Source organism: Manis pentadactyla, chromosome 11, assembly GCF_030020395.1.
Source record: "Manis pentadactyla isolate mManPen7 chromosome 11, mManPen7.hap1, whole genome shotgun sequence".
Taxonomy (NCBI): Eukaryota; Metazoa; Chordata; class Mammalia; order Pholidota; family Manidae; genus Manis; species Manis pentadactyla.
Window position 1 is genome coordinate 115,186,460 of NC_080029.1, and position 27,346 is coordinate 115,213,805.

General features: G+C 40.4%; 2 protein-coding genes across 8 annotated transcripts in view; one reads left to right on the plus strand and one right to left on the minus strand.

Moving 5' to 3' along the window:
* SMAD3 (SMAD family member 3) overlaps positions 1 to 21,445 on the plus strand; it is a 145,211-nt gene extending 123,766 nt beyond the window's left edge. Inside the window, exon 9 of the mRNA XM_057488915.1 lies at positions 21,268 to 21,445. Coding sequence (XP_057344898.1) covers positions 21,268 to 21,430 — 163 coding nt within the window. The 3' untranslated portion in view covers positions 21,431 to 21,445. The remainder of the gene's footprint in view (positions 1 to 21,267) is intronic.
* The window catches only part of AAGAB (alpha and gamma adaptin binding protein), a 304,376-nt gene that overhangs the window by 263,812 nt on the left and 13,218 nt on the right, over positions 1 to 27,346 (minus strand). For 4 of the 7 annotated variants that reach the window (XM_057488918.1, XM_057488917.1, XM_036932253.2 and 1 more), the window contains exons 2-7: positions 26,089 to 26,279; positions 25,847 to 25,970; positions 25,433 to 25,522; positions 22,450 to 22,533; positions 1,000 to 1,082; positions 82 to 181 (exon numbers count right to left, since the gene is read on the minus strand). In XM_057488918.1, coding sequence (XP_057344901.1) covers positions 82 to 181; positions 1,000 to 1,082; positions 22,450 to 22,533; positions 25,433 to 25,522; positions 25,847 to 25,970; positions 26,089 to 26,279 — 672 coding nt within the window. The remainder of the gene's footprint in view (positions 1 to 81; positions 182 to 999; positions 1,083 to 22,449; positions 22,534 to 25,432; positions 25,523 to 25,846; positions 25,971 to 26,088; positions 26,280 to 27,346) is intronic. The other 3 variants (XM_036932250.2, XM_036932252.2, XM_036932251.2) reach the window with 3 other exon arrangements.

A 27,346-nucleotide genomic window follows, 5' to 3' on the forward strand; every position in this document is an offset into this window, starting at 1 on the left:
AAATCAATTTAGTTTGACTTATGCCCCACACTTATTCCAAGTTCCAGAGAGCTGTCTCTTGGCAGCCAAGGAGGAACTTACCCACAGTGCTATCAACCTGAGTATCTGTTGTGTTAGATGCACCACCCCGGTGATCCAAGAGGCATTCAGTCCTATCTGCTGCTGGCAAACGGGGCTGCTGTTGAAGAATATACACACAGGCAGTAACTTAATAGTAGGCTATTCCAGAACTAAAGCCAAAAAGGTTCACAGTTACTCCCTGGTGGGCTTTAGAGAAGTAGTAATAGGAGCGAGAGACAAGGAAAGACAGAAGAAGAATCAATGTCATAAAAAAATTAGAAGCTCAAAAATTCAGTAGGAGTATTTTACCCCAAGGAAAAACTAGAACGTGCTTTGATTTTGCTGTGGGTTTTTAAGCATGCTTTTTGTGTTTTAAGATCCATGGTTTATTCAAAATGTGACAATGAACACAGTCATAGTACAAAGAGTTCAGAGAATGGTGGAAAAGATGCCTGGAAAGACAACATGGTGCTGTGCCATCTGCTCTTGGTTCCAGCACATTCACCGAGGTAAGCCTGGATGAAGTCCTGAGGCCAGAGAGTTGAAATCAGCCTGTGAAGCTCACTGAGGGTAGGGACCTTGCCTCGGATTTGTACAGGGCTTTGTACCCAAGAAGTACAGAAAAAGAATCAATTTTATTTTATATTTAAAGATCTGGAGGCAACTTTATGCCTCAGAGAAATGCTAGCACATTTTTAAAAGCACTCAAGCAAAGAAAACACGGAACAAGCCTGCACTGAAGCATCCTGGCAGGGCTTACTAGTCAACTAGCCTTCTCCCAGCAGGTACAAGAGGGCTGCTTTAGAGCCTCCTGTTAAAGTATTTTCTGCTGCCTCTTAAGTGGAGGGGAGAAAAAGACAGATAAAGTGGTGTAAACATTCATAATGACAAGAAGAAATAACAGCCAAAGCAGAGAGAAGATCCAGGAAAAATCTTTACCTCTGAGTGACAGCTCTCTGCCGCCCCAGCACCACGGTGTGCTCCGGCCAGTGAGCTGAGAAGGCTAAAGCCTTGGTTCCTATCTAAAAAGAAAAAAAAGTCACTGAAATCTGTTGTTTACATTTAAAATTGTTAAAATGAAACAATGGCTGGTTCCTCATTATAAAAATTCTAACTATAAAAAAGTTACTACCAATTACCGTACTCTCTTGACTGTGAATCAGTTTTGACCCTCACAGTGCATTAGTCCAGGTCAAACGTAACGGCAGGGCCCTTATGACAAACAAAAGGCTGCACGGTGGTTCTGTTTGCAAAGGTTAACAGCACTCATGTTTTAATAGTCACTATGAACTAACATTCCAGTGTTTTAAACCATCAAAACCATTTTTTAAAAATCAACACCAAGGCATTATCAGGTGAAGAGGCACATGCACGATTTTAAAAATAAAGCTCTAAGTTTGATCCAGACAGACCTTTTGCAGTTAAGGCTTCCAGTACTCTCAATGCTTGCATCACCAATGGAGGACAAATCTGCAGAACATCTAGAACTGATGGAAATAGAAGCACCAGCCTTGCTTAGACAATGCTCCCCAGAATCACTAGCCATCAAGGACCCTACCTCAGACTGACTTAAGCAGAAACTCTGGGACAGCGGCCAAGGAATCTGAACTTTTAGCAAATATTCCAAGGGAGCAGGATCAGAGAAGTTTGAAACAAAACAAAAGCAACACTGCCTTAGAGCAGAACACAAAACCCACGATCCAAGAGTTTAGGAGTATAGAACCCAAAGAACTCTAAAAAAGGCGACTTCCTCCCACCACACCTTTCCTCTCCCTATTCCTTCCCTGAACCCATTCTCAGTTCTCTTTAAACCACCCACAAACTTCCTCCATCCTCCCCCGTGCCAGGTGCAACCTGCTGTCAGACAGTCACACAGAGAGGTATTAAAGAAAGAAACACTTGTAGTTTCCGCCCTCCTTGGGGACATCTGCTTTTCAAACTGGGATGAAGCTCCTCTCTCACACGCTAGGTGTAGGCCTGCAGCTTTGCCCAGCCTGACCACCCACCATGTGGGCAGTCACCTCACCTCTAACTACTGCACTTGCTTATGCTTTTACGGCTACAAAATGCTGGGCAGCACTAAGAGCGTGCGGCTGCCCTGTGCTCTGCTGCTCCACACCCCCACAGTGACAGCAGGGCCACAGGTGCACATGCACTCCTGGAGCCCCTGTCACCTCCTCACCCAACTTGCTCACTCTGCTAGAACTCCCTGGGCCAAATGCTGGGGTGTGCCCCACCCAGAACCAGGCACCAAGTTTCATGAAGGCAGGCAGTGGAGCCTGAGAGGCAGGGAGAAGCAGACCCATGTGTTGTCCCACCCTGATAGTTTCACAGAGCCTGGAGGTGTTTATTTAAATGCCAGCACAACTCTTTCTTTTTGGCCAATGCGATAATAGATTTTAAAGCAGTTGTATGCAGCTGTGCAATACTAGACAGGTATTTTACATGTTATTAGGATACATGAGAGCTCTTATAAGGTATTTTAGGCTCTTTGTACAAAAGGCCTAATCTGAGAGAGCCCTCACTTCTATTACACAAAAGAACTTGGACTTGGGGTAACTTTCAAATCCAATTCACAAATCTCTCCATATTCCAATTCTACAACTTACGGTTTTCCTCTGTTGGGCATTACCTAAACTTGGCAGGCCAGACTGCAATCCATAAAGAATAATGCAATACAGTGTTAGTTTAGGCATGTTATTAGACCCAAATTGTCTATTTAGAACACCTTATTCTTTACAGTGGCTGCCTCCTTGGAGGGAATCTAGAATGGAGAGGAGTTAGAAGCCAGACCTGTCACCACAGACCATAAACCTCTTCTGTGTGCCTGCTGGCTTTTTTGTTCTATGTTTACCTATCAAAGAGATTTTAATTTAATGATTATATGCTGTGTATATGTTATCACAACAGAAAAAACCTGAGTGCCCCAATTCTGATAATGGATAAAATGATGCAAAAGAATAGTGGAAAGAGAACTGGGCTAGTGGGCAGAAAGCCTGGATTTCATTCCTGGCTCTGCCTACCAGCGAGACCTTGGACAAATTGATCAATCTGTGTGCCTCAATTTTCTGATCTGTAAAACAAGACAGTTGCTACACGTGGATCCTTTTTCCTCTAGAGGTTTGTGGTTTTATGAAATAAAGAGGAATTCTTTAGCCTCTCTTGACAGTAACTTTGCATTAGTTGGGCTTAGGTATTTTTAACAATGACCTAGTAGAGCAAAAAACAAGAACCTGAAATTTCAGAACCTTTCTAAGTTCAAAGACAACTATTAAGGGTTTCAGATAATAAGCTGGACGGACTTCAGCTCAGTGTTCTCTTATAAACAGTGAAGAATTTAGTCAACTAATGAGTGCTCACTAGTTCCACTGCTTATGTTTTAAGGGAGTTAGAGACGTAAATTTTCACAATTAGAAGAACAATTCATTTTTGCTTATCCAAAGCAGACTGCTCGCACATTTGAGTTGCTCAAAAAACTTGTATATTTTATATACCTACGGTTTTAAAGAAACTCTCAGTTTTGCTGAGTTCAATGTTTTAACAAAATTCTGCCCATGTGCAACCACTGTAGACCATTCTTCTCATAGAAAAGAATTACATAAATTGTTTGCTTGCCAGATTTTTCTCCCCAAGATTCAGGGCATGGAAATGTCATCCCTATTCCAAGGGATTTATTCCTTTAGCAGGTAGTTGTTGAAATTGGCTTTAGCATCTCTGGTTTTAATGACACCACAAAATATTAGACTAGGAAGGGATAATTATCCACCTACTTAACTGATTCTTCTGCAACATCAGAGCTGCAGAAAGGGGAAGTTGTTAAGTGGTGTAAAATAAATTATTCTGGAAGGCATAGTAAGTATTTTAGACTCTGGTCCTAAAAACATCTAATTCTGTTTCGGCAGACTAGCAAATTGGCACCAGTATAAAAACAGATAAAAATGATAGTATCATGAAAAACATCTAGTGGCGCTGGTCAGCATAGAATTCTTCTAGGAAGTGTCAGAAACAAAACTACAGCCTTTTCAAAGATTTGAAATGGGAATTTTCAAGCCTTGGGGAGGAGCTTATATTTATGTATTTATTTTTTAATATAAGAAGTTTCAAGAAAATGGAATACATGAAATTGTGTATTTCTTTACAAACCCAAAGGCACATTATTATAGAAACATAAAATGCATTTCACACAGCAATTTTTACTTTCATTAGAGGGGACATTTAGAGAATTAAAAACCTAGACAGAAAAGGAACTTCTGTATGGGCAAAGGGGAAAAGGAGTTCTTAAAAAAGTGTTTTTTTCTGTCTACTTTTTCTGCTCATCTCCCACTCCTCCACTATGTTATCAAGGCAATATAACAAGCATAGGAGTTTGAAGAGAGAGAAAAGCATGGATTTGAATCCTAGTTCTACGACTTAACGTGTGGTCTTACACAAATTAGGCCCTCTCCGTACTTCAGTTTCTACATTTGTGCAGTGGGTATAACAATACTTACCTTGCACAGCTATCGTAAAGGTTAATAACAATAGCTAACACATACTGAGTCCTCAAGATGTGCAAGGTAACATCCTAAGTACTGGGCACACAATGCTTCTTTAATCCTCACAACCAAAATATAATATGCCTTTTACACACAAACAGAAGTCAACATATATCTTCTTTACATTATTCTCTTTTACACAGGATTTATTATTCTCTTCTACAGAGTAAACTATAACTCAGAAAGACTAAGTTACTTGTCCAAAGTGACATAGTTAGAACCTGAATTTGAAATCCAGAACTGACTCTAAATTCCATACTCTTTCCAATAAGCCCAGAAGTAACACGTAAAGAGTTGTCAGTCAACATCTGATATACAAATACTGCATATGACACAAATGTGGGTCAAAGGCAGAAAGACGTCTTTTTATTCACATACTTAAGCTCTCTTTTGTCAGTATTCCTTCATTATATCCTTGGCTGAGACTGATTTTTAACTGAACTGAGATGAACAGTTCAGGACTGAATAATGAATCATAATGCCACTTCACTGCCATTCATCAGCTGATCCTAGCCCAGCCCCTCAAACCCCTGGAAGCAATGGTCACATAAAACTAGTGGCAGACAGGCGGTTAGGCCCCCCTGCACCTTTACTGACCCTCAAATGCAAGTAGACAAGGGTTTCTCCATCTCAGCCCTACTGACATTTGAGGTTGGGTAATTCTTTGGGCGGGTGTGTGTGTGTCGGGGGAGCGGGGAGGGAAGAGAGTCCCATGCATCCCTGGCCTCCACCTACCGCACGCCTATAGCACTACCAAATGTCCCGGGAAGTGGGTGGGTGGCGGGTGTGTATGTGTGCAAAATCGCTTCCAATTAAGAATCACTGGTATAGATCTACTAATTAGATGGGAAAATTTTGGCTAAAATTCTCAGGTTTTACCTCATTTCTTGAAAAGATTTTTCAATGAAAAAAGAGAATAAGAACATTTGAGATTCGCTCTTTGCCTCGTATCAGCATTAGAAATATCTTCCCCTAATCTGAGAACTTCTCTAGCTGATTTGAGCTCATTTTTGTTTCTCCCTCAGTCCCATTTGCCTTTGTTGTCCTTACAGTTCAATCAGCCCAAGAGAGAACATGTAGTATAAATACTTGTCGAGTCTGCCTGCTATCCTAAACTGTATCATCAACTCTGAGCAGACAGACAACAGCCAAGGGTGCTTCTGCACCCCCAGCTCCCAGCACAGCGCGGGACATGCGGCGGGGGCTGGAACACCTGCTGACAGCCCGATAACATCGGCAGACGGGGGCCGCGAGCAGCAGGTGAAGTTCTTACTTCAAATTTACATACGCTGCTCATGGGATTAAGAATTTCCACGACCACACCCCCAAAGTGCTCCCATAATGACCTGATGTATTTTCTGTGTTCATATTTCAGCTTTTATTCCGCTAAAGCAGCAGTTACTTGGCATATCTTAACAAGTTCAAGGTCTCCCCATATTCCAAATTCTCTGTACATCCTCTTCCTCTCCCCACAAAATATTTTCTTTTCCACCCATGTGATGAACATGACCAAACTTACAATAACCACAGGATATATTAACCTACATAGAGAAGCTGTGCCTATTTTTGGTATTTTTTAATTACACCATACTATTTGCATAAAAACTCCTTCTCAGCAAGTACTCCATCAGAAATGATTTCACTAGTATTAGGGAAATAAGCCTGCTCATTTACATCACATTCCACTTCTGCCTGACAAATTTAAACAAATGTTTTCAAAATCACAAAGAATTGGAAGAACTGATATATTCTCTTGAGCTAAACTACTGCTTGAAAAGGACAAAACTGAGTACGTTATTAAAAACAGCGCTTATTTAGAGAAATGGGCTTACGCACTGTTTCCGGCTCCAACATTGGCTTTGGATTCAGGAAAGCGGATCCGTACTCTCCCTCTGACACCTGGGCCACCTGCTCGCAAGTCAAGAACTGTTTCTGCCAATACTTGAATACATAATGGTAACATGACCAGAAAGTAATCAGGCCATGTTTTTTCCCTTTTCCTGATTGTAAACAGTATGTTCATTATTGAAAATTTAGAGAAAATAGGAAAGTATAAAGAAGAAAAGTCACCAAAGATGCCAATTAGTACTTTGGTATATGTCCTCCTTTGCACACACACATATACACACTAATTCTCAGTAAACAGAACTAAGCTCAGAATGAGCTTTTTGAAAAGGAAACAGTTGCAAAGGAAGCTTTACACTAATTTCAATAATGGTTCCAAAGTCCTATCTCCGGGGCGTGATGCACACTCTTGGAAATCCTAAAGGGAATTTTCAGAATCAAGAAAAAAAAAATCAATCAGAACCAAGTGTGGGAATAGTGAGAGCAAAAGATGACTTTTCTTACGTGGTTTAAAATGTTCTGCAAGGTGGCCATGAGGATGCCTTCAGTGCCACCGAGGCAATTCATCTGAAGGGACTCCCCACCATTCAGTTACTTACGGACAACTTTGAAGGTGATTTATTTTTTAAAACAAAGTCTCATCATTTTACTCATACAATTAATTCCCTTTCATCCTAACTGTTCATAATTCCCTCTTTCCCTTTTTCTCTTACAACAGTCTTCCTCCAAATTATGCCATCTGCTCATACACACACACACACACACACAGAAATCACTAATGCAATAATAAAAATGAGTCATAGGAAATATATATTTGGTCATTCATATGACCAAATATATATTTCCCAGGTATATTTGGTCTTTATCCACAGATCCTGTAAATACTGCAGTCTTAAAGGTGAAATGGGTGTTTTGTCATGTTAATGAGAGATTTTTGGACCCCCACCCAAGGGCGGGGGCTGGAGGCTGAAATCAGCCAATGGCCAATAATTTAGTCAATCATGACTAAGCAATGAAACCCTCATGCAAACCCCTGAGAAGAGCTTAGAGCTTTTGCTCTGCTCAGTTGGATCCTGCTCCTAAGCGGGGGAGACATTCTATGCTTGGGGAACCAGAACACCTCCACGTGCCACCAAGCAGGCCCCGAGCTCCACGAGGATAGAGCCTCCTTTTTTGGGACCTTGCCCTGTGTATCTCTTGATCTGGCTGTTAACTTGTATCCTTTATGGTGTCCTTTATTAAACTGGTAATTCGGTTTTCCTGAGCTCTGTGAGCCGCTCTAGCAAACTAACTGAACCTAAGGGGAGGTCGTGGGAACCTCCACTCTAGGTCAGAAGCACGGGGAGCTGCCTGGGGCTTGTGATGAGCATCTGGAGTGGGGGTGGAGGGCAGTCTTGTAGGATGGAGCCCTTAACTGGAGGAATCTGGTGCTGTCTCCCGGCAGATAGCATCAGTATTGAGTTCTCCAGCACCCTGCGGGTGTTCCAGAATTGCTTGGAGTTATGTGTGGGAAGACCCCCTCCCACATACTTACAGACATTGGAATCGGGTCTGGGAACCCAAATGGAGTCACACTACTATTACTTCTGTGTATAATATAATATTATATATATATATATATATATATATATAGGAAAAAACTACACCAGAGCAACTATATACCTTAATTTTATTTTTGACAACATTCACAGACAACTATAAGAGATTTTTCAAATCAAGTTTTCAGATCTACAGTATCAGGCACTGGGACAAAAGAGGAACAACTCACTTTTGACCCAAAGAACTCAGTTTCATATAATGTACTGTTGGCATAATTCTACTCTATCCCAGAGATTACATGTGCCAATTCCCCAAAATTACTTAGAGACGGACTCTACTAGAATCTTCTTTATTAACCATTCTTATTCTCACTGATTTGATATTGTTTTGTTTTCTACAACACTGAAATTTATTTAATCATTTTTTACCCTCTTAAAAAATTTTTTTTTACATTAAAGGCATTAACCATCTACTTTCTCAGGAGAGTAGCCCAGGTGTCAGGAAGCCAGGGAGACCTTGTGTTTGTGGCGTTCATTTCCTGCCACTGGTCTGCACGTTAGTTGCACATGATTCCTTAAACTGGAACCTGGTACTTCTGCCATGGTATCTTGTGACCAGGTAATTTCACAGGAACGTACATTATTAATAGCAACTCCATTTATGATGGGAATATAGAAAACTACCATATGAGTTGTTCTTTCTATTATTAAAACTCCACTTAATCCTTACCCACCTGCATCCCTGTGAGGCAGGGCAGGGACAGGGGACAAGCATCATGATTAACTTCTCCTGCCTATGATGAAAAATGCCAAGCTATAAATAGCATAGTAAGATCAGGAGGGACACCATCTTAAGGCTAAGATTCCATTTTAAAAAGCAGAGAGTTGAGAAGTAAAATTCCTAACATGTTCTCTGGTAGTCAGACAATAACCCAATAGCCCACCTTAAGGCAGGGCAGGCAGCCTTACCTGGTATGTCGCCACTTGAGGGTAACCACTATCTTGGAGAAGAACAGGATAAACAAATCCCTTGTGTTGGGTTTATTTAGCAGAATTAGCTGGAGGACTGATAATAAAGGAAAGGAGACATGGTGTCTCTCACCAGAGATAAGCACCTGGAGACCACAAGTCAAGCCTACGCCCAACAACCCCCACTCTGTCCTCTGCCCCATTCTTGAAAGCCTTAAAAGACAGAATCCCCAAACTCTCAGAGCGCCTCCTCTCTGAGGACACCCGTGCTTTCCTCCCTTTAAGTGCATACTTTCAAATAAAGCTTTCTCACTGCTCAGATTATTGCGGTTTGTCTCTTTGCTATTTCATTTTATTTCCAAGTCTTCAGTCTGTCTCTGCTTTACTCCTAGTGAGTAGGAAGGGTCTGCTAAGAGCTCAGATTTGGACCTGCATGTTTCTGTCACCTGGGTGACCTGGACGGAACTGCCGCTGTACAATCTGCTCTTAGTAGCCTGCCTGAACATCTCCTTTCTTTGGGAAGGTCTCAGAACATAATCTCACTCCATCCTGTGCTCCATGGCTCCCCCAAATCCTGGAGTGGTAGGGGCTGGTTCCCATGCCGTGCAGATCCAAGCAGACACAGGATGCCAGGTGACCCTGGCTTCAGGAGTTGGCAAGGGAATCTGTCCTAGGCCAAGGACGTTCCCTCTTTCCCTCCCTCTGCACCGTCCTGCTCTCTGCTGCCTGCCAGGGAGCTGCCATTCCCCGCTGCTCCCGCTTTAAATTCCTTCCTTACCTACACTCGTCTGACCTGCTCAAGAATTCTTTCTTGCCCAGAGTCAAGAACCCTCCCCATCCAGGTTGAGGTTTCTCCTAGTGCTGCACCTCATGCGCAGGGACAGACCTCCCCAGACGCAGCTGCCCGGCAACAACTGGAGGTTAAACTATAATAGGTGAACTGAAAGTAAAGTCTCAATTGAAATGCAATCTCTGCAATTATTGTTTACCACTGGGGGATCAAAGTCACAGCTCTGTAAAATTTGTTTAGTCTAATCTCTCCTTCACTGACTAGAAATAGCAGAAGATGACAGCTTTTCCCCTTCTGCCCCGCACTCTGGTGGTGGTCGTAAAAGACCCACCGCAAACCCAGGAGCCACGAGTACAGACCGAACTCCCCATAGTCCTCGGCCCTACTCGGTGACAAAGGCTGGGATGAGCACCCTGGGCAACATTAAACTGACAATTTAAACAAGCACACTGTGTATAATGCTATTCTTCCCACACGAAACAGTAAGTGACAACTCCACCTGGAAAACAAAACAAAACGCCTCAGGTGTCTCCTGTCTTCTTCTCCTTGCCCTTAAAACCAAGTCTCATTTACCGGATGCCTCCTAAGATGTCAGACACAGTTCTGAGTCTGACGCCTAAATCATCTCCGGATAATAAAGTACTTTGCACCGTACGTAGGCTTTCTGATGCAGCTGAGAAATGGAAAGAGAAAGTAGTCTTACCGGAGACCAAAGGGGGGACCAATCTTAAAAATGTGTCACATTTGCCACAGAGAACTGACCCACAGTTTCTCCTTTCATGATGATAATAAGGGGATTACCAAATTATAAAAGATAGACCCAAATGGAAGGTCTCCACAGCCCTATGTCTGCCTCTGACAGGGGTGGAGGGTAACTCAGATAGGCAGCTGAGATTTTACCCACATCCCTTTCACATGAGCCACGCCAGCCTTTAAGGGAAGGCAGAGACAGCACAGCAGAAGTTACACAGTGAGCTGACTGACATGACGATGCCCGCAGCACACACCCGTCGCAAGGGCAGACGCCGCTTCATTGCGGGGCCATCTGACGGCTCCTCTTTAATGTCTACAGTGGAAACTAACTTCCCTAGACGTCTGACCTTTACAATGAATACAACGATACCTGGGGATTTCCTCTGAGGCAGAGGTTAGTGCAGACAACCAGGTCCTTCAGCTCGGTGTTTCTCAACCATTTTCATCATGGCCCTTAAAGGAAACTTCGGTTTCCTTCTCTATTGATAACCAGCACCTTTGATACCAGATGTGTGGGTATTTCCCACACCAAGCGCTTCTCCAGCTCACAGAGCATAGCACCTGGGTGTCCTACCACTTAACTCCACTTTGATGCGAACTGCCCATAGTTAGCGGAGACCCCCACGCTCAGGGCTCAGTCTCGCAAGGCTGCCCACCCACCCCCACCCCCACTTAAGACGCGAAGACACCAACGGCACGTCTCCGGTTCTCCTGTACTTCCGACCAGCTGACTACAAATTGGGGGTTCCCACGACCCCCTCCTCAAGTTTGATAATTTGTTAGAATGGCTCACCGAACTCAGAAAAACAGTTTCCTTACTACATTACCAATTTATTATAAAAGAATATAACTCGAACAGTCAGATGGAAGAGCATCCGCACGCACCACCCTCCCGACACTCCGCTCTGTTCACCGACCTGGAACCTCTCCGAACTCCACTGCGAAGCGTTTTCACGGAGGGTCCATTACACGGGCATGGCCGGTGAAATGGTCGGCCACCGATGATTAAATCGGCCCCCAGCCCTTCTCCCATCAGGGGCTAGGGCTGAATGTTTTGACCAATCACGTGGTTGGTTTCCCTGACAACCAGCCCCCCATCCTTAGGGGCTTTGCAAAAGTCACTTTATCAACATGAACTCAGGTGTGGTTGAAAGGGGCTTGTTACTGAGTAACAACAGATGCTTCTTTCACCTTATTGCTTTCATCTGGAGCTGTTTCAGAAGCCAGCAAAAACCCAAATATGTATTCCATTAGGATCTCTGAGCCAGGAACTAAGAACAAAGACACGCTCCCTCAGGGGCATTTTAGACATTTTTTTCCTAATCATGACACACCCTCCCCACTGAATATCACAAGTATACTATATATATATGTTTACATATTATATGTACATCTGTGCTTTATACAAAGAGAGTAATTTTTTGTGCCTTCCCCCCAAGAATCAATTTTCACCCCTTTGGGGGCAATAATGCCCCATTAAGAATGCATGATTTTGCTTATGAAACAAAATATTGCTAGAGCCAAGAATATAAAACTAGGTTATTATAAATTAACCCAGAAATATGTGTCTATATCAGTAAGATTTTTAATCTCCTTCTAGAATAATAATTTGCCTACAACTGTAGTACTGTAATTTAACCTGTCTTGCTTTTACAACCTGAAATTAAGTAATAAAAACACATTAACTGAGCACCTATTATGTACAAATAAGGGTCTTAAACTGAAGATATAGTCTGTTGTAACCCTAAGTAAAATAATTCAAAATAAACTATCTTCATTCACAGGTAATGTGTGAGTATTTATTATATTAACTATCCAGGAGCTTTATCTGTATTTTGAATTGACTGCAGAACAATGGGATAGTCTGTATCAACACCACTTTAGACAGCCTTTTAAAAAGGATTTAAAGCATAATAAGCAAAAAAGTCCAGTACCTCAGATATGATCATTACTTTGTCTCACTGAAATCTTACTCATGCCAAGCCCCTAGGCTCAGGGGGTTCTGTAGGGAATGAACTCATCTGGCTATGCTAATAGTTTCCATGTAGCCTGGGCTCTGTGTTCATTTCTGACACCCGCCAATAATGTAAATCAACACACAATAATGGAAAAACACCCAACACTCCTGGTCAGAGGTCTTGCCCTCAGGTCCCACCTTAGAGAGTGACTATGTCAACGTGGCCAAGTCACCTCTCCTCCCTGAGGGTTCATTTTCCCATCTGTGAAAGGAAGATATCATACCATATACATGCATGAAGATTCTACATTCCAAATGCCACCTGGCTAATTCACATACACCATCATGCCAAACAGACTAATGCCCCTTATTAATTTCTATAAAACTCAAAAACATGTAATCTGAGGCAACCCAACAAGCACAAGATTTGGTAGAGAAAATATTGTATAGAAAAATATTGGGAAGAAAAACATGATTGCACTCCAAGATAATAGTCTTAAAAGTTTAAGCCAAGTACCTGCCTATTTGAATTAGGTACAACTATCATTCATGATAATCTGGTGTAACCGTTTTTTGAACCATTTCTAGTTTCTGCCTAGATCACCTCTTAGTGTAATGTACTCCATAAACTACTTCCTGCTATGTTCAATAATGCCTTCATTTTATTTATAATCAGTAACCATTTTAAGCTTTAGGGAATGTCCCTAAGTTACAGCAGTCTGAGATTTGGGAAATCAAGTCCATGTTTATCCTGCATATACACCCTATACTACAGATTCCAATTAAATCCCTTCTCAGGTTTGGTATTTCCAAACTTATTACATTAGACAATCTCCATACTTTTCATGCCCTTGATCACTTCAGTCGCCCCGAGCTAAATATTTTCCAATTCCACGGAACTTTCTTCACCTCTTCGGAAGACTAGGACATGATGAAAATGAAAGCCACAGTTAAGAGGAAGAAGCAAGAAAATACATCACTGAGAATTTTCACCAGTGTTTTCAGCTCTATGACACAAATGAAAATAAATATCTTTTCCTGAAACTATCAGTATAAAAGGTATCCCATCTGCTGAGAATTAACAGGACAATTTTTTGATTTATAATACTTCTAGGGTTGCTTCACAAGGTACTGGGGTACCTGTTATTTGAAGCATTCAACCAAAAAGGGTAGATGATCATCTAGTAAGTATGCTATAGAAGTCATTCCCTGCATTGGACAAAACAGACTAGCTCAAAATTTCCTAACTTTTCTATTCCAGTGTAGTTGAGAGAGACATCATCCTATCAACCAACTGCAGTATTGACTTACTAGTTAAAGTAATTGGTAACAGGAGCCGGACAAATGTTTGCAGAGGCTGTGTGTAGCATTTGATACGCACTCCCCTACCCTCAGTGGGCCTCAGTTGAGAATCACTCGATTAAATTACTCCTAAAATCTCCATTGAATATAAAAGCCTACTGATATTATCACACAGACTATCTTTATTTGAAGTCAAGTATCTAAGATCATCATCCAAGAGACCCCTCAGGCCTCCCCCCCTCATTTCTATTTTAATTACTGGGTCACTGTTATCTTCTCCAATACTACTACTGTCTGGATTCTTACCAAGTTCAATATACATATAGATGATTCTTCCAATAATCTGATTCTCGGTTCATTCAATTTCTACTTTACTAATGTTGTCGTCTACCCTACTTCAGCCATGGAGTCCCATAGTCATATCCTAAAACCTTATTATTACCATTAACTACAACCTCTCCATAATCTCAATTTCATGCACCCCACTCTCTGACCACCACCTATCTTTCCGACTCCTTCCCTCCCCATGGTACCTCAACCCAATCCTTTAACTCCACTGGAACTTCAAAACTACCACCTTTTCACTGACCCTCTCCCCATGGATTTTCTCTCCCCCTTTCTTATCTAGCTCAGATTCCATGATCAATCATTACAATTATTCTCATATGTACCCCATCTAATACCTTGCCCACATTTCCTGCTGTGAGACCCTTGCTCGGTAAAAGCACAACTAACTACTCATGCTTGCACCCATATCGCTTGAGACGGCAGGAGAAAACACACGCGTGCGCAAGTGCGCGCACACACGCGGCCTGGCTTCACTTTAAATTTATCATACCGATTTCAACTCCATCCTTTCACGCTATATGGCAAGTCGTACTTTATATACATTCCTTGGTTCACCTCCTCTCTCACTTGCCTAGCTTTCACATTTTCTTCTCTCTCCTCAAATCCTAACATTACCTCCCTCCTTCTACCCTCTCAGCTGACAGCCGGACTTCCTATTGATTGAAGAGATGGAAATCAGAAGAAACCTCCAGTTTTCCACACCACATCTCCGCACCCAGGAGCATGTGCACCCACATGCTTCCTGCCTGCCTCTTTCCACGTATCTACTCTCCTCCTACCCAAAGCCAATTGCTCCACTTGTGCCCTAGAGCCCATCCCCCTCGCCCTCGCCAGGACTTCCCTGCAGCACTTCTTCCTTCTCTCCCCTGCTTCATCGGTTTTTGCCCTCTACTGGATCTTTTCCTTCAACCTATGAACATGCTGCTCTTGTTCTCGACCTAGAGAAACGATAAAATACTCAACCACACTCTTCTCACTAGGTCCCACCTACTTCTCTGCTCCCTCTTCCTGTAAAAATTTTTCAAGAGTGGTTTATAGTAGCCATTTCCACTTTCTGTCCTCCCAATCTTTCTAAAGGTTCTCTCTTCAAGATCCCTAATGACCCCCACATTGCTAAATCCAAAGGTCAACGCTCAGTTCTCATCTTTCTTGACCTCTCGGCGGCATTTGGCATAGCTGATTCCACTTTTGCTTCTGGGACTCTACACTCTTGGTTTCCTACCTTAGGGACCCTTCTTTCTCATTCTCCTCTCTGGGTTCCTTCTCTTGTCCCTATCTTCTTGATGCTGGAATGTCTCTGGGCTGAGTCCTTGGTCCTCTTTGTTTACTACCCTTACTCCCTTGTTGATATCATCCAGGCTCAAGGTTTTAAATGCCGTGCATACACCTTTCTCTTCCCAAAACTCACACATCTATCCAACTGACTACTTGACATCTCCACTCAAAGCCTGGTAGTCTCAGTCCATCTCAGAGTTAACATGTCCAAAACGGAATCAGACAGTAATTAGTATTACTGCCCTTCAAAGACCACTTGATCTGCAGCTTCCTCACTACAGCTGATGACAACCTGTCCGTCAAAATGCTCAGCCCGAATCCCGGAGTCCTCCTTGATTGCTCTGATTATCTCATACTGCACATCCAAACCGTCAGGAAATCATGCTGTCCCTACCTCAACTGTACCCAGAATTTGACCTTTTCTTACCCCTTCTACTACTGCAACTCTGATCTGAACCATCACTCTCCTCACCTGCCGTTTTTCTCACACAGCAGGCAGACTGATCCTTTTAGACCTTAAGTCAGATCACATCACTCTTCTACTCAACACCCTGCCAGAGCTTGCCAGTTGACGGCGAGTAGATGTGAGAGCTACTCCGACGGCCTACAAAGCCCTAAACAATCTGGTCTCCATCCTCTCTGTCCTCACCGCTCCTCAGCCACAGTGCCTTCTTGATACCCTTCAAACACATCGGGTGCACTTACACCCCCAGGGCCTCTGTGGCAGTGCTCCCTGTGCCTGCTCTGCTCTTCTCCCGGAGAGCCACGGGGTGAAATTCCTCACTGCCTTCCTCAAATGTCAAGCTCTCAAGATTCACCCTATTTAATACTGCTATCTACCCAGCAATCTCACTGCCCCCACCCTGCTTTATTTATTTTTTTCAATATCACTTATCATCTTCTAGCACACTGTGCAACCTACTGATTACATGTATTGTCCACTGACTACTGCCTCCCACTAGAATAAAAACTCTACAAAGACAGAAATTTTCATTCATTTTCTTCATAGATGTATCCTGAGCACACAAGACCAATGCCTGGCACACAGTACATACTCAAAAAATACATTTTTTTCAATGAGTGAATGCACACTTGAAACCAGATCTTGAACTGCAGTCCAGAGAGAGACTTAAGGTCAACAGAAGAAAAACTCAAATGGCCCAGATACCCCTAGGGTCTCAATTATGCCTACATAATTAGCTTCTTATACAAGGCTGCATCATTTCTTTCAGCTCTCAAGGCAGGCCATCTAATACAAGCACTGGCGATCCTGGCATGACCCCAGCCCCTACTAGACAGGCGCCCAGAAGAATGGAGAGCAGCGCCCTCCCTCTTCACCTTTGCCATGAGGTAATTAGGCTGGCATGGCTCTGTCTCCTTCCTCGTGGCTTTGTAAGTCAGAGGGAGTGACCTGGGGATGCTACATGATTTAGGAATGGGAGAAAAAGTCAGAGGGCTAATGCACCTTTTAGTTTACTCCCATAGATTAAACAAAGACTCTTGTAAGTTATAACTTAAGTGACTATCATTTATGTCAGTGATTCTCAACCAGGGCTGTAAATTTGAATTCCTGAGACACTTAAAATATACTGTAGCCACCTCTCTCTTCTGAGATAAATGGTCTGAATGAGGCCCAGACGCACAAGTTGGAAAAGCTTCCCAGGTGATTCAAACGTGCAGCCAGAGCCGGGAGCCATGGATGGTGATCAACCTCATTTTGCAGATTAAAAATAAAGCCCAGACAGAACTAAACCTAAGGTCACATTGCTGACTGGCAGTATTAAGACTGGAAACTGTCACCTGATTCTTTAGAGAAACAGCAGTAAAGTAGAAATCCCAATTCAATATAATAATTCATAAGGCTACATGTTATAATAGGTACATGCATAAGACTTCAAAATTATAAAGATCTAAGTTTGAATCAGGGCTTTGATAGTTAACAGCTAATATTACGGATTCTCAAACTTTACTGCATATTTTAATTACCTGGGGATAATTACCCTGAGATTTAAAATATCTCTATGCCCAGGCCTCACCCCACACAATTCATTCAGAAGCTCTGGGAGTGCAATTCAGGCATCAGTACATCTTAAAGTTCACAGTGTGCAAACGAGTCTGAGAACTGAGAAGTTATATGACCTTGGAGAAATCACTTGACCTCTTTAAGCCTAACTCATATGGCTACTGTGATTAGATAACGTACGTACATAAGCAGCTACTATTAGTATGATTACCAGCACACTTCCTTCTAGTGCCACCACCCCTTCTACCATTACTATCAACAGTAGTGGTCCTATTTCCTAATTCTCTTCCTTCTTCCCTTTCTTCTTATTGAGGTATCATTCACACATCATAACATTCACCTTTTTTAAAGTGTAAAATACAGAGGTTTTTAGTACATTCACAAAGTTTTGTAATTATCACCACTAATTCCATAAAATTTTCATCATCCCAAAAAGAAATCCTGTACCCATTAGTAACCCCTCCTCTCAGCCCCTGGTAACCACTAATCTATTTTCTGTCTCTATGAATTTAACTATTCTGGACATATCATGTAACTGGATTCATAAAATATGTGGCCTTTGTATCTGGTTTTTTTTTTGGTCACTCAGTATGATTTGATGTTCATGTTGTACATGCATCCACGCTTCTTTTCTTCTCATGGATGAATAATACTCCACTGTATGGATATACCAACTTCTGTTTTCAGCAGTGGCCTCCATCTTTTGGCTATTACACATAATGCTGCTGGGAATATTTGTGTACAGGTTTTTGGGGCAGACATATGTTTTCAGTTCTCCTGGTTGTAACACCTCTGAGTGGAATTGCTGGGTTCATATGGTTTTATTTTTTGAACAATTAATACTATTCCAAAGTGGCAGCAGGACCATTTTACATTCATACCAGCCATGTACAAGGGTTCTAATTTCCTCATATCCTCACCAACATTTGTCTCTTTTTGATGACAGCTAACCTAGGGGGTGTGAAGTGGTATCACACTGTGGTAGTGACTTCCCTGATGATTAACAGTGTTCCAGCATCTTTTCATGTGCTTATGGCCATTTGTGTGTCTTCCTTGGAAAAATGTCTATTCAAGTCCTTTTCCATTTTTAATCTGGGTTTTGTCTTTTATTATTGAGTTACAAGATACTATAATTCATCCTACATACTTGATCCTTATCAGATATATGGTTTACAAATATTTTCTCCTATTCTGAGAGTTATCTCTAAGCTCTCGAGTATCCTTTGAAGTACAAAAGTTTTTAATTTTGATAAAGTTCAATTTACCTACCTTTTCTTTGGTTGTTTGTGTATTATTAACTCTTAAGGAAGAGAGTAGAGGAAAAAAGTTATTAGGCTATCTTATAACCAGGTACGTCGTTCCAGACTTGTAATAAGCAAAGAATTGAGCTGGCCACTCACTTGAAGCATGAATTCCCATTTAGGAAACACATCTACTTTACCTTGGTGGAGAGGAGCAAGGAAGTTACTCATTTCTAAGTTTTTAATTACCTAGATTTTCAGATTAAGTATTGGCCTTTGAAGGCCAAGTGGCCAATAAACTGTAAAGAAATAAAACCCTGATCAGATTTGTACCTTTTCAGGGCTATTTGCCATAATGGCTAAATTCTCATAGTCCTTGCTGGAACTGGAATTGTTTTTTTCAGACTGAGCATAAGAGTTTCAAACTAGTATTTCCCTGAATTGGTACCAAATTAAAGACTAGTTCCATTACCCCTTGAAAAATACGAAATAGGTAATAGTCACAAATAATCAGTTGGGATTTTGTAACTTGTAACAATCCCAAAGAGTAATTGTGATTACAGTAATTTTTCTGATGAAAACTAGTTGTCAATAGTGTCCTGAAAGTGAGAGGTGGCATTGGTCTACACTGGCCTCATATTCATATGCCGTTTACTGCATTACATATTATCAGTTTCTGCCACAGGAGTCCACTTCTAAGTTGTCCAGTTCCATTACTTCTTCCCTCCATACACATTTTTAAGTTTTTTTCCTCCCATTGGCTGCCACAATCATATGACCCTTCCCCCTGTAAAGAAGGCTGTGTTCTTGCAATAACCCAACTAGGTCACGAAATACTCTTTTTACATATTTCTGGGTTAGAATTGATAATATTTTTATTGAAATCATGGTTTCTGTGTTCATGAATAAGATGGCCTCAATAATATTCTTTACTGATACTATCTTTAGAGGTCTAGATGTTAAACAAGCCTTTGCATAAAAATTTATTACTTGATTAAATAACTGGTTGAATTTACAGTAAAAAAAAAAAGAGAGAGAATACCTCCAATATCTTTACTTTGTCAAGCAACTTTTCGATTTAAAAAATGCTTTGGTTTAAAAAGCTTTGAATGGTAATACAACAGTGTGAATGTATTTAATTCCTCTGAACTAGAAATGGTTAAAATGGTAAATTTTATAATTTTATGTGATGTATATTTAACCACAATTTTTAAAAACTAAAGACAAAATGGGGGAAATGAAAGAGAAAAAGAAGTAGAGAAGATGGAGGACTACCCCCACCCCACCCCACCTCAAAAAAAACGAAATACTCCAATTCTGGGGACATAATGGCAATGGTACTGTATTTTCATATCTTCTCCTCTGAGACAGAAGATAGTTAATTTCCTTCATACCACAGAGTTCAGGCTCCTCTTAAACATGGAAGTAAGCTAGTGGCAATATTTTAGTTTTTGGTTAATGGCAAACCAACAGACCAATACAGTAGAGAAAAGAAGAAAGCAAAGATACTCCAGGGCAAAGAAGCATGAAAAATCCACAATGTGCCTTTGCTTTGCAGTTTTCTTAAGACTATTGTTTAGTGTCTAAAACAAGTAGAATGGCATTTTTTTCAGAAAATATCTCTGACCATAATTTCAAAGTAATAAAGTATGTTTAGTCCAGCTTCTAAATTTTATAGCCATAAACGTAAAGTAGAAGGCAGTACTTCTTTAATACATGAACTTGGGGGACAGATTTTTTCAAAAAGTGATTGATGCCAAATAACTTTTTCTGAAAATAGTTCTCATAAATATAACAAGCACCACTGAATACAACCTTATTCCAAATTAATTCAGTTTATGTACTATACTGTAAACGTATATTTATAGTGAAGACAGACTATAGCAATGCCTCACTATCATAAATGCTCAAGGATTTGCTGAATGAAATGAATGAATGAATGAATGAATAAAAAGGTCCAAGCCTCAAAAGTTTGTTTGGGTAACAAGGAGATGACAACAAAGGTTAAAATCTCTTTATTTATTCTAGATCAGGGCCTTATTTCAATTACTACTGCAACAGAATAAAATGTAGTATCTTTGCATTCAAGAAACAGACACATTAGACGACTCCTGGAGAGAACAGAGAGGAGAAGGATGGAGGACCTCACTGTGCTAGAAGGGGCTCCCCTGATGGCGACATAGGCCATCAGATGGGGGCAAGCTCAAAGGCCCCGATCTCACTTAACGCTCACGTGTTGACCAAAAATTGAGATGAAATATTCTTCCATAAAACTAATCTTCCACTTGACCTCCAGGAAAGCTGGGGTGTAAGCTGGCTGTAAATAAGACTTCTCTCATCCCCTTTTATAGTGTTTCACGTAGCACAGAATACTTGTTGAGGCAGCCAAGTGCTACAAGAGAGAAAAACACTTCCCAGGCAGCACTTCCTGAAGAACTGGACTGTGTTACAGGTTGAACTGTGTCCTCCATCCCAAAACTCCTGTGTTGAAGTTTTAACCCCCAGTACCTCAGAATGTTATCTTACTTGCAGATCTAATTAGTTAAGGTGAAGTCATACAGGAGTAGGATGGGCCCTTAATTCAATATGACTACAGTCCTTTTAATAAAGAAGAAATCTGAACACACACAGGTACACCAGGAGAAAGCCACGTGAAGAATGGAGTTCTCTGGAACAAGCCAAAGAACTACCAGAAGCTACGAGACAGCTGGACCAGATCCTTCTCTCGCACCCTCAGCACCTTCAGAGGGACGTGCACCTGCTGACATCTAGATTTCAGACTTCTGGCATCTAGAACTGTGAAACAATAAATGCCTATTGTCCTAAGCTTCCAGTTTGTTGTGTACTTTGTTACTGCAGCCTCAGCAAATGGATAGATAAGAGGCAAGTGCGCACCAACTACCCTACCACTTCAGAATGCATTTCAGATCCAGCCTTCCACCCACGGCCACTGGCATGACATCGGCCCAGGTCCCAGCATGTCACTCTTGAACTGCAGCCACAGCTGCCTGGTCTCCCAGACTCAGGCCCTAACTCCATTTGCTTCAACTGCCAAACCCAGCTGCACATCACCATGACTTTAACCTTTCAAAGATGACAATTTTTTTCTCTGCATCACTCTCATGTTAAAAAATCTTTACCAACTCACCAATTGCTATAGGAAAAAGCTCAGATTCTCCTGCCTGGCATTCAGGTCTCTCTCTTCCACGCTAGCACCTGCTGGCTGAGATTCTCCTAGTGACCCTGGAACATTCAACTATTATTCTTGATGCCATGCTTCCTTCTCTGCTTGTCACTCTCTGCCTTCACAACCCAAATCTTGACCACCCCGTGAAAACTACTGTCAAGACCTGCTTGAACGTTGATGCCCTAGCTTTAGACTCATGCCCACAGCAAAGGCCAGATATCTGACCTCTGTGCATTTACAGCTTGGGTCAGTCATTCCGCACTCATCATACTGCCTTGCATGGATACCTAACATTTTAAAAGTGCACACTTTAATTCCACAGCTGGACGGTGAACACTTTAAAGATAGGGTCCATGTTTAACAATTTTAGAGGTATTTCTCAAAGCCAAAGACAATGGTAGGCATATTACAGGCAAGCCCTAAATTTTTATTGAATTAATGACTAAGCATAGATTAAAAATTCTTAGAAATGTTACTTTGGGCTCTTTTTTAAACTGGGGATTTAAAATTGAACAAATCTACAGATTTCATATAACCCTAATGGTTCTGCATATATCCAAATAATTTAAAATTTGCAAGGAACAGGGAAAAAAACTCTTTAGGACTTTTAGTCTCAAATTACTTACCGTTCTTCATCACTACGTTGGACCAGACATTGGCATTCAAGGCTTGAACAATTCTCTTTACTCCTGTAGATTCTGGGAAGTCATCTAATCAGGGAGGGTAAACACATATATTTATCTACACACTTATTCATACATACATATATCCCCAAAGCTGTATTTTTAAATAGTAGTGGCTTAATAATCTTGCCTATTTAGTCATTACTTTATATTGTAACTTACGTAATAAGTAAAAAAATAAAGCAAATACAGAACTTAAAGCTCCTGATTAAGAGTATTCTAGAAACTTAAACAATGAAATAAACACACAATATAAAAGGTTATATAATAAAGTCATCCCTATTACCTCACCAATGGAAGCCACTCATTCTCCTGAAAATGTTAGTTTCCATTAATTACACAATCCCGTTATAGTACTGGAAATACCAATCTTGGTTGTTATATATATAGAGAGAATGAGTTTCCTAAAGACAAGAATGATGGTCCTTTTAGTGTGCTATAAAATCCTGTAAATGCCCTATCTTCTCTTGCAACCACAAAATAATAATCATTGTTTATAACAGACATCTAGGGAATAACTTATCGATAGTTAAAGTGTGATAAGTGAAGTTACTATAGCCATAGGTGTACGAGACAGGCAAAGCATCATTAAAAATGAAAAGCCAACAGCTTAGTTTAGTTTGGTACGGGTCGTGTCCTGCTTCTGGAACTACTCAAAATAAGAGACGGTAATCCCAGTTAGCATGCCAATAATAAGGTGGTATTCTTAGCTACACTGTAGATACAAGCGTGTGCCAAGGAAAGGGAGACTGTTTATACCTCCTTATGGAAATAATGGCAGAATTAGTCTTCATGTGGTTGAAAACAAAGGTCTTAAGAATTTACAGAGCACAGTTTAACGTAAAACATATCTCTAGTGGTCTGCCTTGGCCCTGGACAGTTTAACAGGGAGAGAGAAAATCAAAAGTCAGAAAATCTCAATCTGAACCTAGGCTCTGTAATTTATTAGCTATTTGATCAAGGACAAACCACTTATGTTATTCTTGAAGTGAGGATGACACCAGCGTGCACATCTCTCCTGGGAAAGAGGCTCTGGGATTAATGATTTACTGGTCTATCCTTCCCCTCTAGACTGGATACTCCTTGAAGGCAGGAATCACGTGAGACTGAGTTTATTATTCCCACAGTTAACATGGTGCCTGAAAGACAGCAGGCACTCAGTCACTGATGCACTGGATCAATCAATTAAGGAATACCAACCTACCAACCTAAGAGAAATATGGTGAGGATTAAACTGAAAATCAAAGATGAGTGTATCACCCTCAATGTTCAAATGAAGAAATACAAGTCATGCTTATCTCAACTATGAATGATTCGATTCTTGAAAGAATAACTAACACTTCAGATGATATAACCAGGAACCAAAAATATGGTCTGAAATAAAGAATTAGAACCAATAAGATGGAATTTAATATAAACAAGCATTAAGTATCACCCTGGTGTTTGAATAATACATGCAAATAAAGGATGAGGGCTTGGGAACAGTTTTATTTTAAAATTCTGGAAGATTTTACTTACTTTACCTGAAGATGATATGTCAAAAATCTATTTTAAGATTAAGATGAGTTAATACAAGAACATTGTTCAGACAAGGAACAAGAAGTATGGAGGTATAATGAGCAGACGTTCCAAAATGAAAATAGATTTAAATAAATGACTCAAATGCTGACTCTCTGAACAGGAAGATGAGAAAATTCTAGTGCCAGAAATAAACAATTACACACATGCTCACATACACAAAATGAGACACAAGTTTTAAGAGACCTAGAAACACATGGAGAAACTATACTTGTTAATTTTTAATATTCTTTAAAAAGTACAGGGAGAAAAAACAGACCTTTTATTTCATTTTTGTCCTCTTTTTCTCTGGCAGGGTTTTATTCCCAAATGTAACATTTTGGAAAAATTCTATATAAGCCAGAACGTAGGAAAATATTTCCTAATTCCTTTTTTTAAAAAAAGAATACAGATTTCAAGTAATGATTACTTATATCCTATCTATGTACTTTAATTCATATGGTTGCCCCTATTCAGAATGGCTTTTGTAGTAACTGGCATCTTCTCAATGCCACCCCCTGCCAGTCCTCTAGTTACAAGTCCAGTAGCTTCTCCATTTCTTCCCCCTGGAACAGTTGACATGTGAGAGTTCACAGTGCCAATGCACTCTTTGAACTTCTTAACAGAAATAATCTCTCCCTTCTCTGATATACTATAGCACTAACATGTATTGTAGCAATATTTATGAAATGTCATTTGGTAATTCAATTATTTGCATACATGTTTTATTTCTTGTACCAGATTATAAGGTTTTAGTAAGCCAAAACCCATCTTATCTTGGCAGAGCCCCCAGCAGGTAGCACAGGTGTACTTGGAAGAAGATGAGAAGAGGAATGAGGAGGGGAAAACAGGGAGAGGGTGAGAAAGAGCAGGTCCAGAATATAGAAAAAGGCAGGTAAATGCAGAGCCACCCTAGAGGGAGCATTCTAGGCCTAGATTCGGTTTCAAAGGTCCAAAAGACATACAATCAGGACTGACATGCCCCCTAGAGTTCCTGGGAATTCAGGATTAGGTTACCAGGAATTCAAAATAAGGAACATAAATTTTAACTATTTATGATTATATGTCAAACCTTCCCTGTTTGGTAGTGAAGAAAGGATAAGAGATTGGGGAAATGACTAAGATTTAAGGTAGAAATTCTCTACCATTATCCATTAAGAAAAACATTTCAAAAGTCCTAAAATGAGTGATGAAACCAAAAAAATGAATTATTAATAGACCACATCAATGGATCTTGCACAAATCTTTTCAAACAACTGGGAAAAAAAATGTTTTTTGAATTTCACTTTGATATTTCTTCCCTGAATTAAAATAATCTCTTATATCTGAATCCAAATGCCATGTTTTTTCCTGACACACAAATACTCACCGTCCTCTTCAGGCAACTCTTCTGGACTAAGTTCTACCAATTCAAAGCCATGTTTGATACACCATTCTTGAGCTTTTTGCCGGCTTACACCTAAAGTAAAATGAAAAAGAATCTTTATATGCAAAAATAAAATAAAACATGACTATTGCCACAATACGTTCCACACATCTCAAGGTATTACCCTTAATATCCATGTTATCCCAAGGGCATCCGAAATAAAGTAACTTAAAGAAAATGATTTCTCAAACCCGAAGTGTTCACTTTTTAAAAATAAAATGTTAAAATGTAAATATTACAAGATTCCAAAGGGAAATAGCTGAAAATAGTTTTGTAAAGTATGAAAGCTCCGAGGTGTACTGTTCTAAGTTAAGGAAACAAATGTGTTCTGTTTACCAAGGAGGGACAAACATGTACCAAATACCGGGCACTGGAGCGCCTCACCATTCTCAGACACTCTATCGCAGACCAAGATCATCACCTCAGGTAACCATGCTTCTGCCAGTGGGAGCCATGCGGAAACACTATCAAGACCAGACTTCTAGAAAGGGAAGAACAAACATGAAAAAACAGAAAAAGAGGCACTAACAGAAAATGCAGGGTGTAAGAGAAGCACAAAATAATTTCTTACTCAAAGTCCATGGAATGTACAATCATACCTGAGTGCTGTCAAAGTAAACCACAAATGCTTGGACAGACTCTGCAATCTCTGCCGTGATGAGAAATTTGTTTGGCACCACACATAGATTGATGTCTGCTGAATAGTACTTATTATCAATGGTCCAGGGATAAAATCGCACAGCATCATTGGCAGTCACTTCCACAGTAAGATCTTCTGTCCCAAGGATATCTAAGTAAATGGCATTACCATGGAAGGTGTAAAACCAATATACTCAAGTCAATTTTCTCAGTAAGATACCAGATTAAAATGGTACTTTGCTTCTCTTTCTGCAAGGATTTCAAAGGGCCTCCCATTTATTAGGGTATTTTCTTCTCTGCTCATTTGACTGTAAAAGTAAGGATAACATAACAACTCACTGGCTCTTTTTTTAAGAACACAAAAATTGTAACTACATTAGACAGTAGTAGAGAACGAAATAGCCATCTCACCAAATGCCCAGAAAAGAGCAAGCAGTAGGGAGAGAACAACAGCTTCATTTGTTTTATTGCTTACATACTTATGGAAGATAGACGATCACAAGAATCTCCAAGAATTTGTAACTATTTTGCACTTAACGCAAGTTAAAAGGAAGACTGCATGCAGTAAGGCTAAGCCATTAATAAAATAGAAGAGCTATACATATTCTTTGGGCTAAATGCTTACACATCAATTCAACTAATGAAGTAAAAGAATGGACACTTTATCAGGACCCCAATTCCACTCATATTCTGCCTTGTTCAGGTTCTTTGAAACCAACTCAAATTCTTGTCTGACAAAGACACCTCTGGCAAATTTGAAATATATAATAGACAAGCAAGCTAAATGATTGGGAATATAACTAAATCTTCCAAAAAACCCCCTGCAGAATGGGTATAACTAATGAAATTCTTACAATAAAAACCAACTCCATGATGAACAAATAGAGTTGTGGTCATGGAGCCATTAAAGCATTTTGATTCCATAATGTCATATAATGTTTAGAACTGGAAGAGACACTAGAAATTGTTTAACCCAAACTCACATCTCTCACCCATAACCTACAACCTCCATTTTATTCAGATGTGGAAAATGAATTCAGGGAAGTAAAATAACATACCTTTAATTGGGATATTATATGAATATAGAGCAAAATGACCACAAATTCCTTTATAATGCATACTGAGATATAAAAAATATCTCAAACTCACAATTAGCAGGGCACAGAAAACTAGAAGTTAAATTTTAAATTTCAGAGCTAAGATTATATATTTGAAACA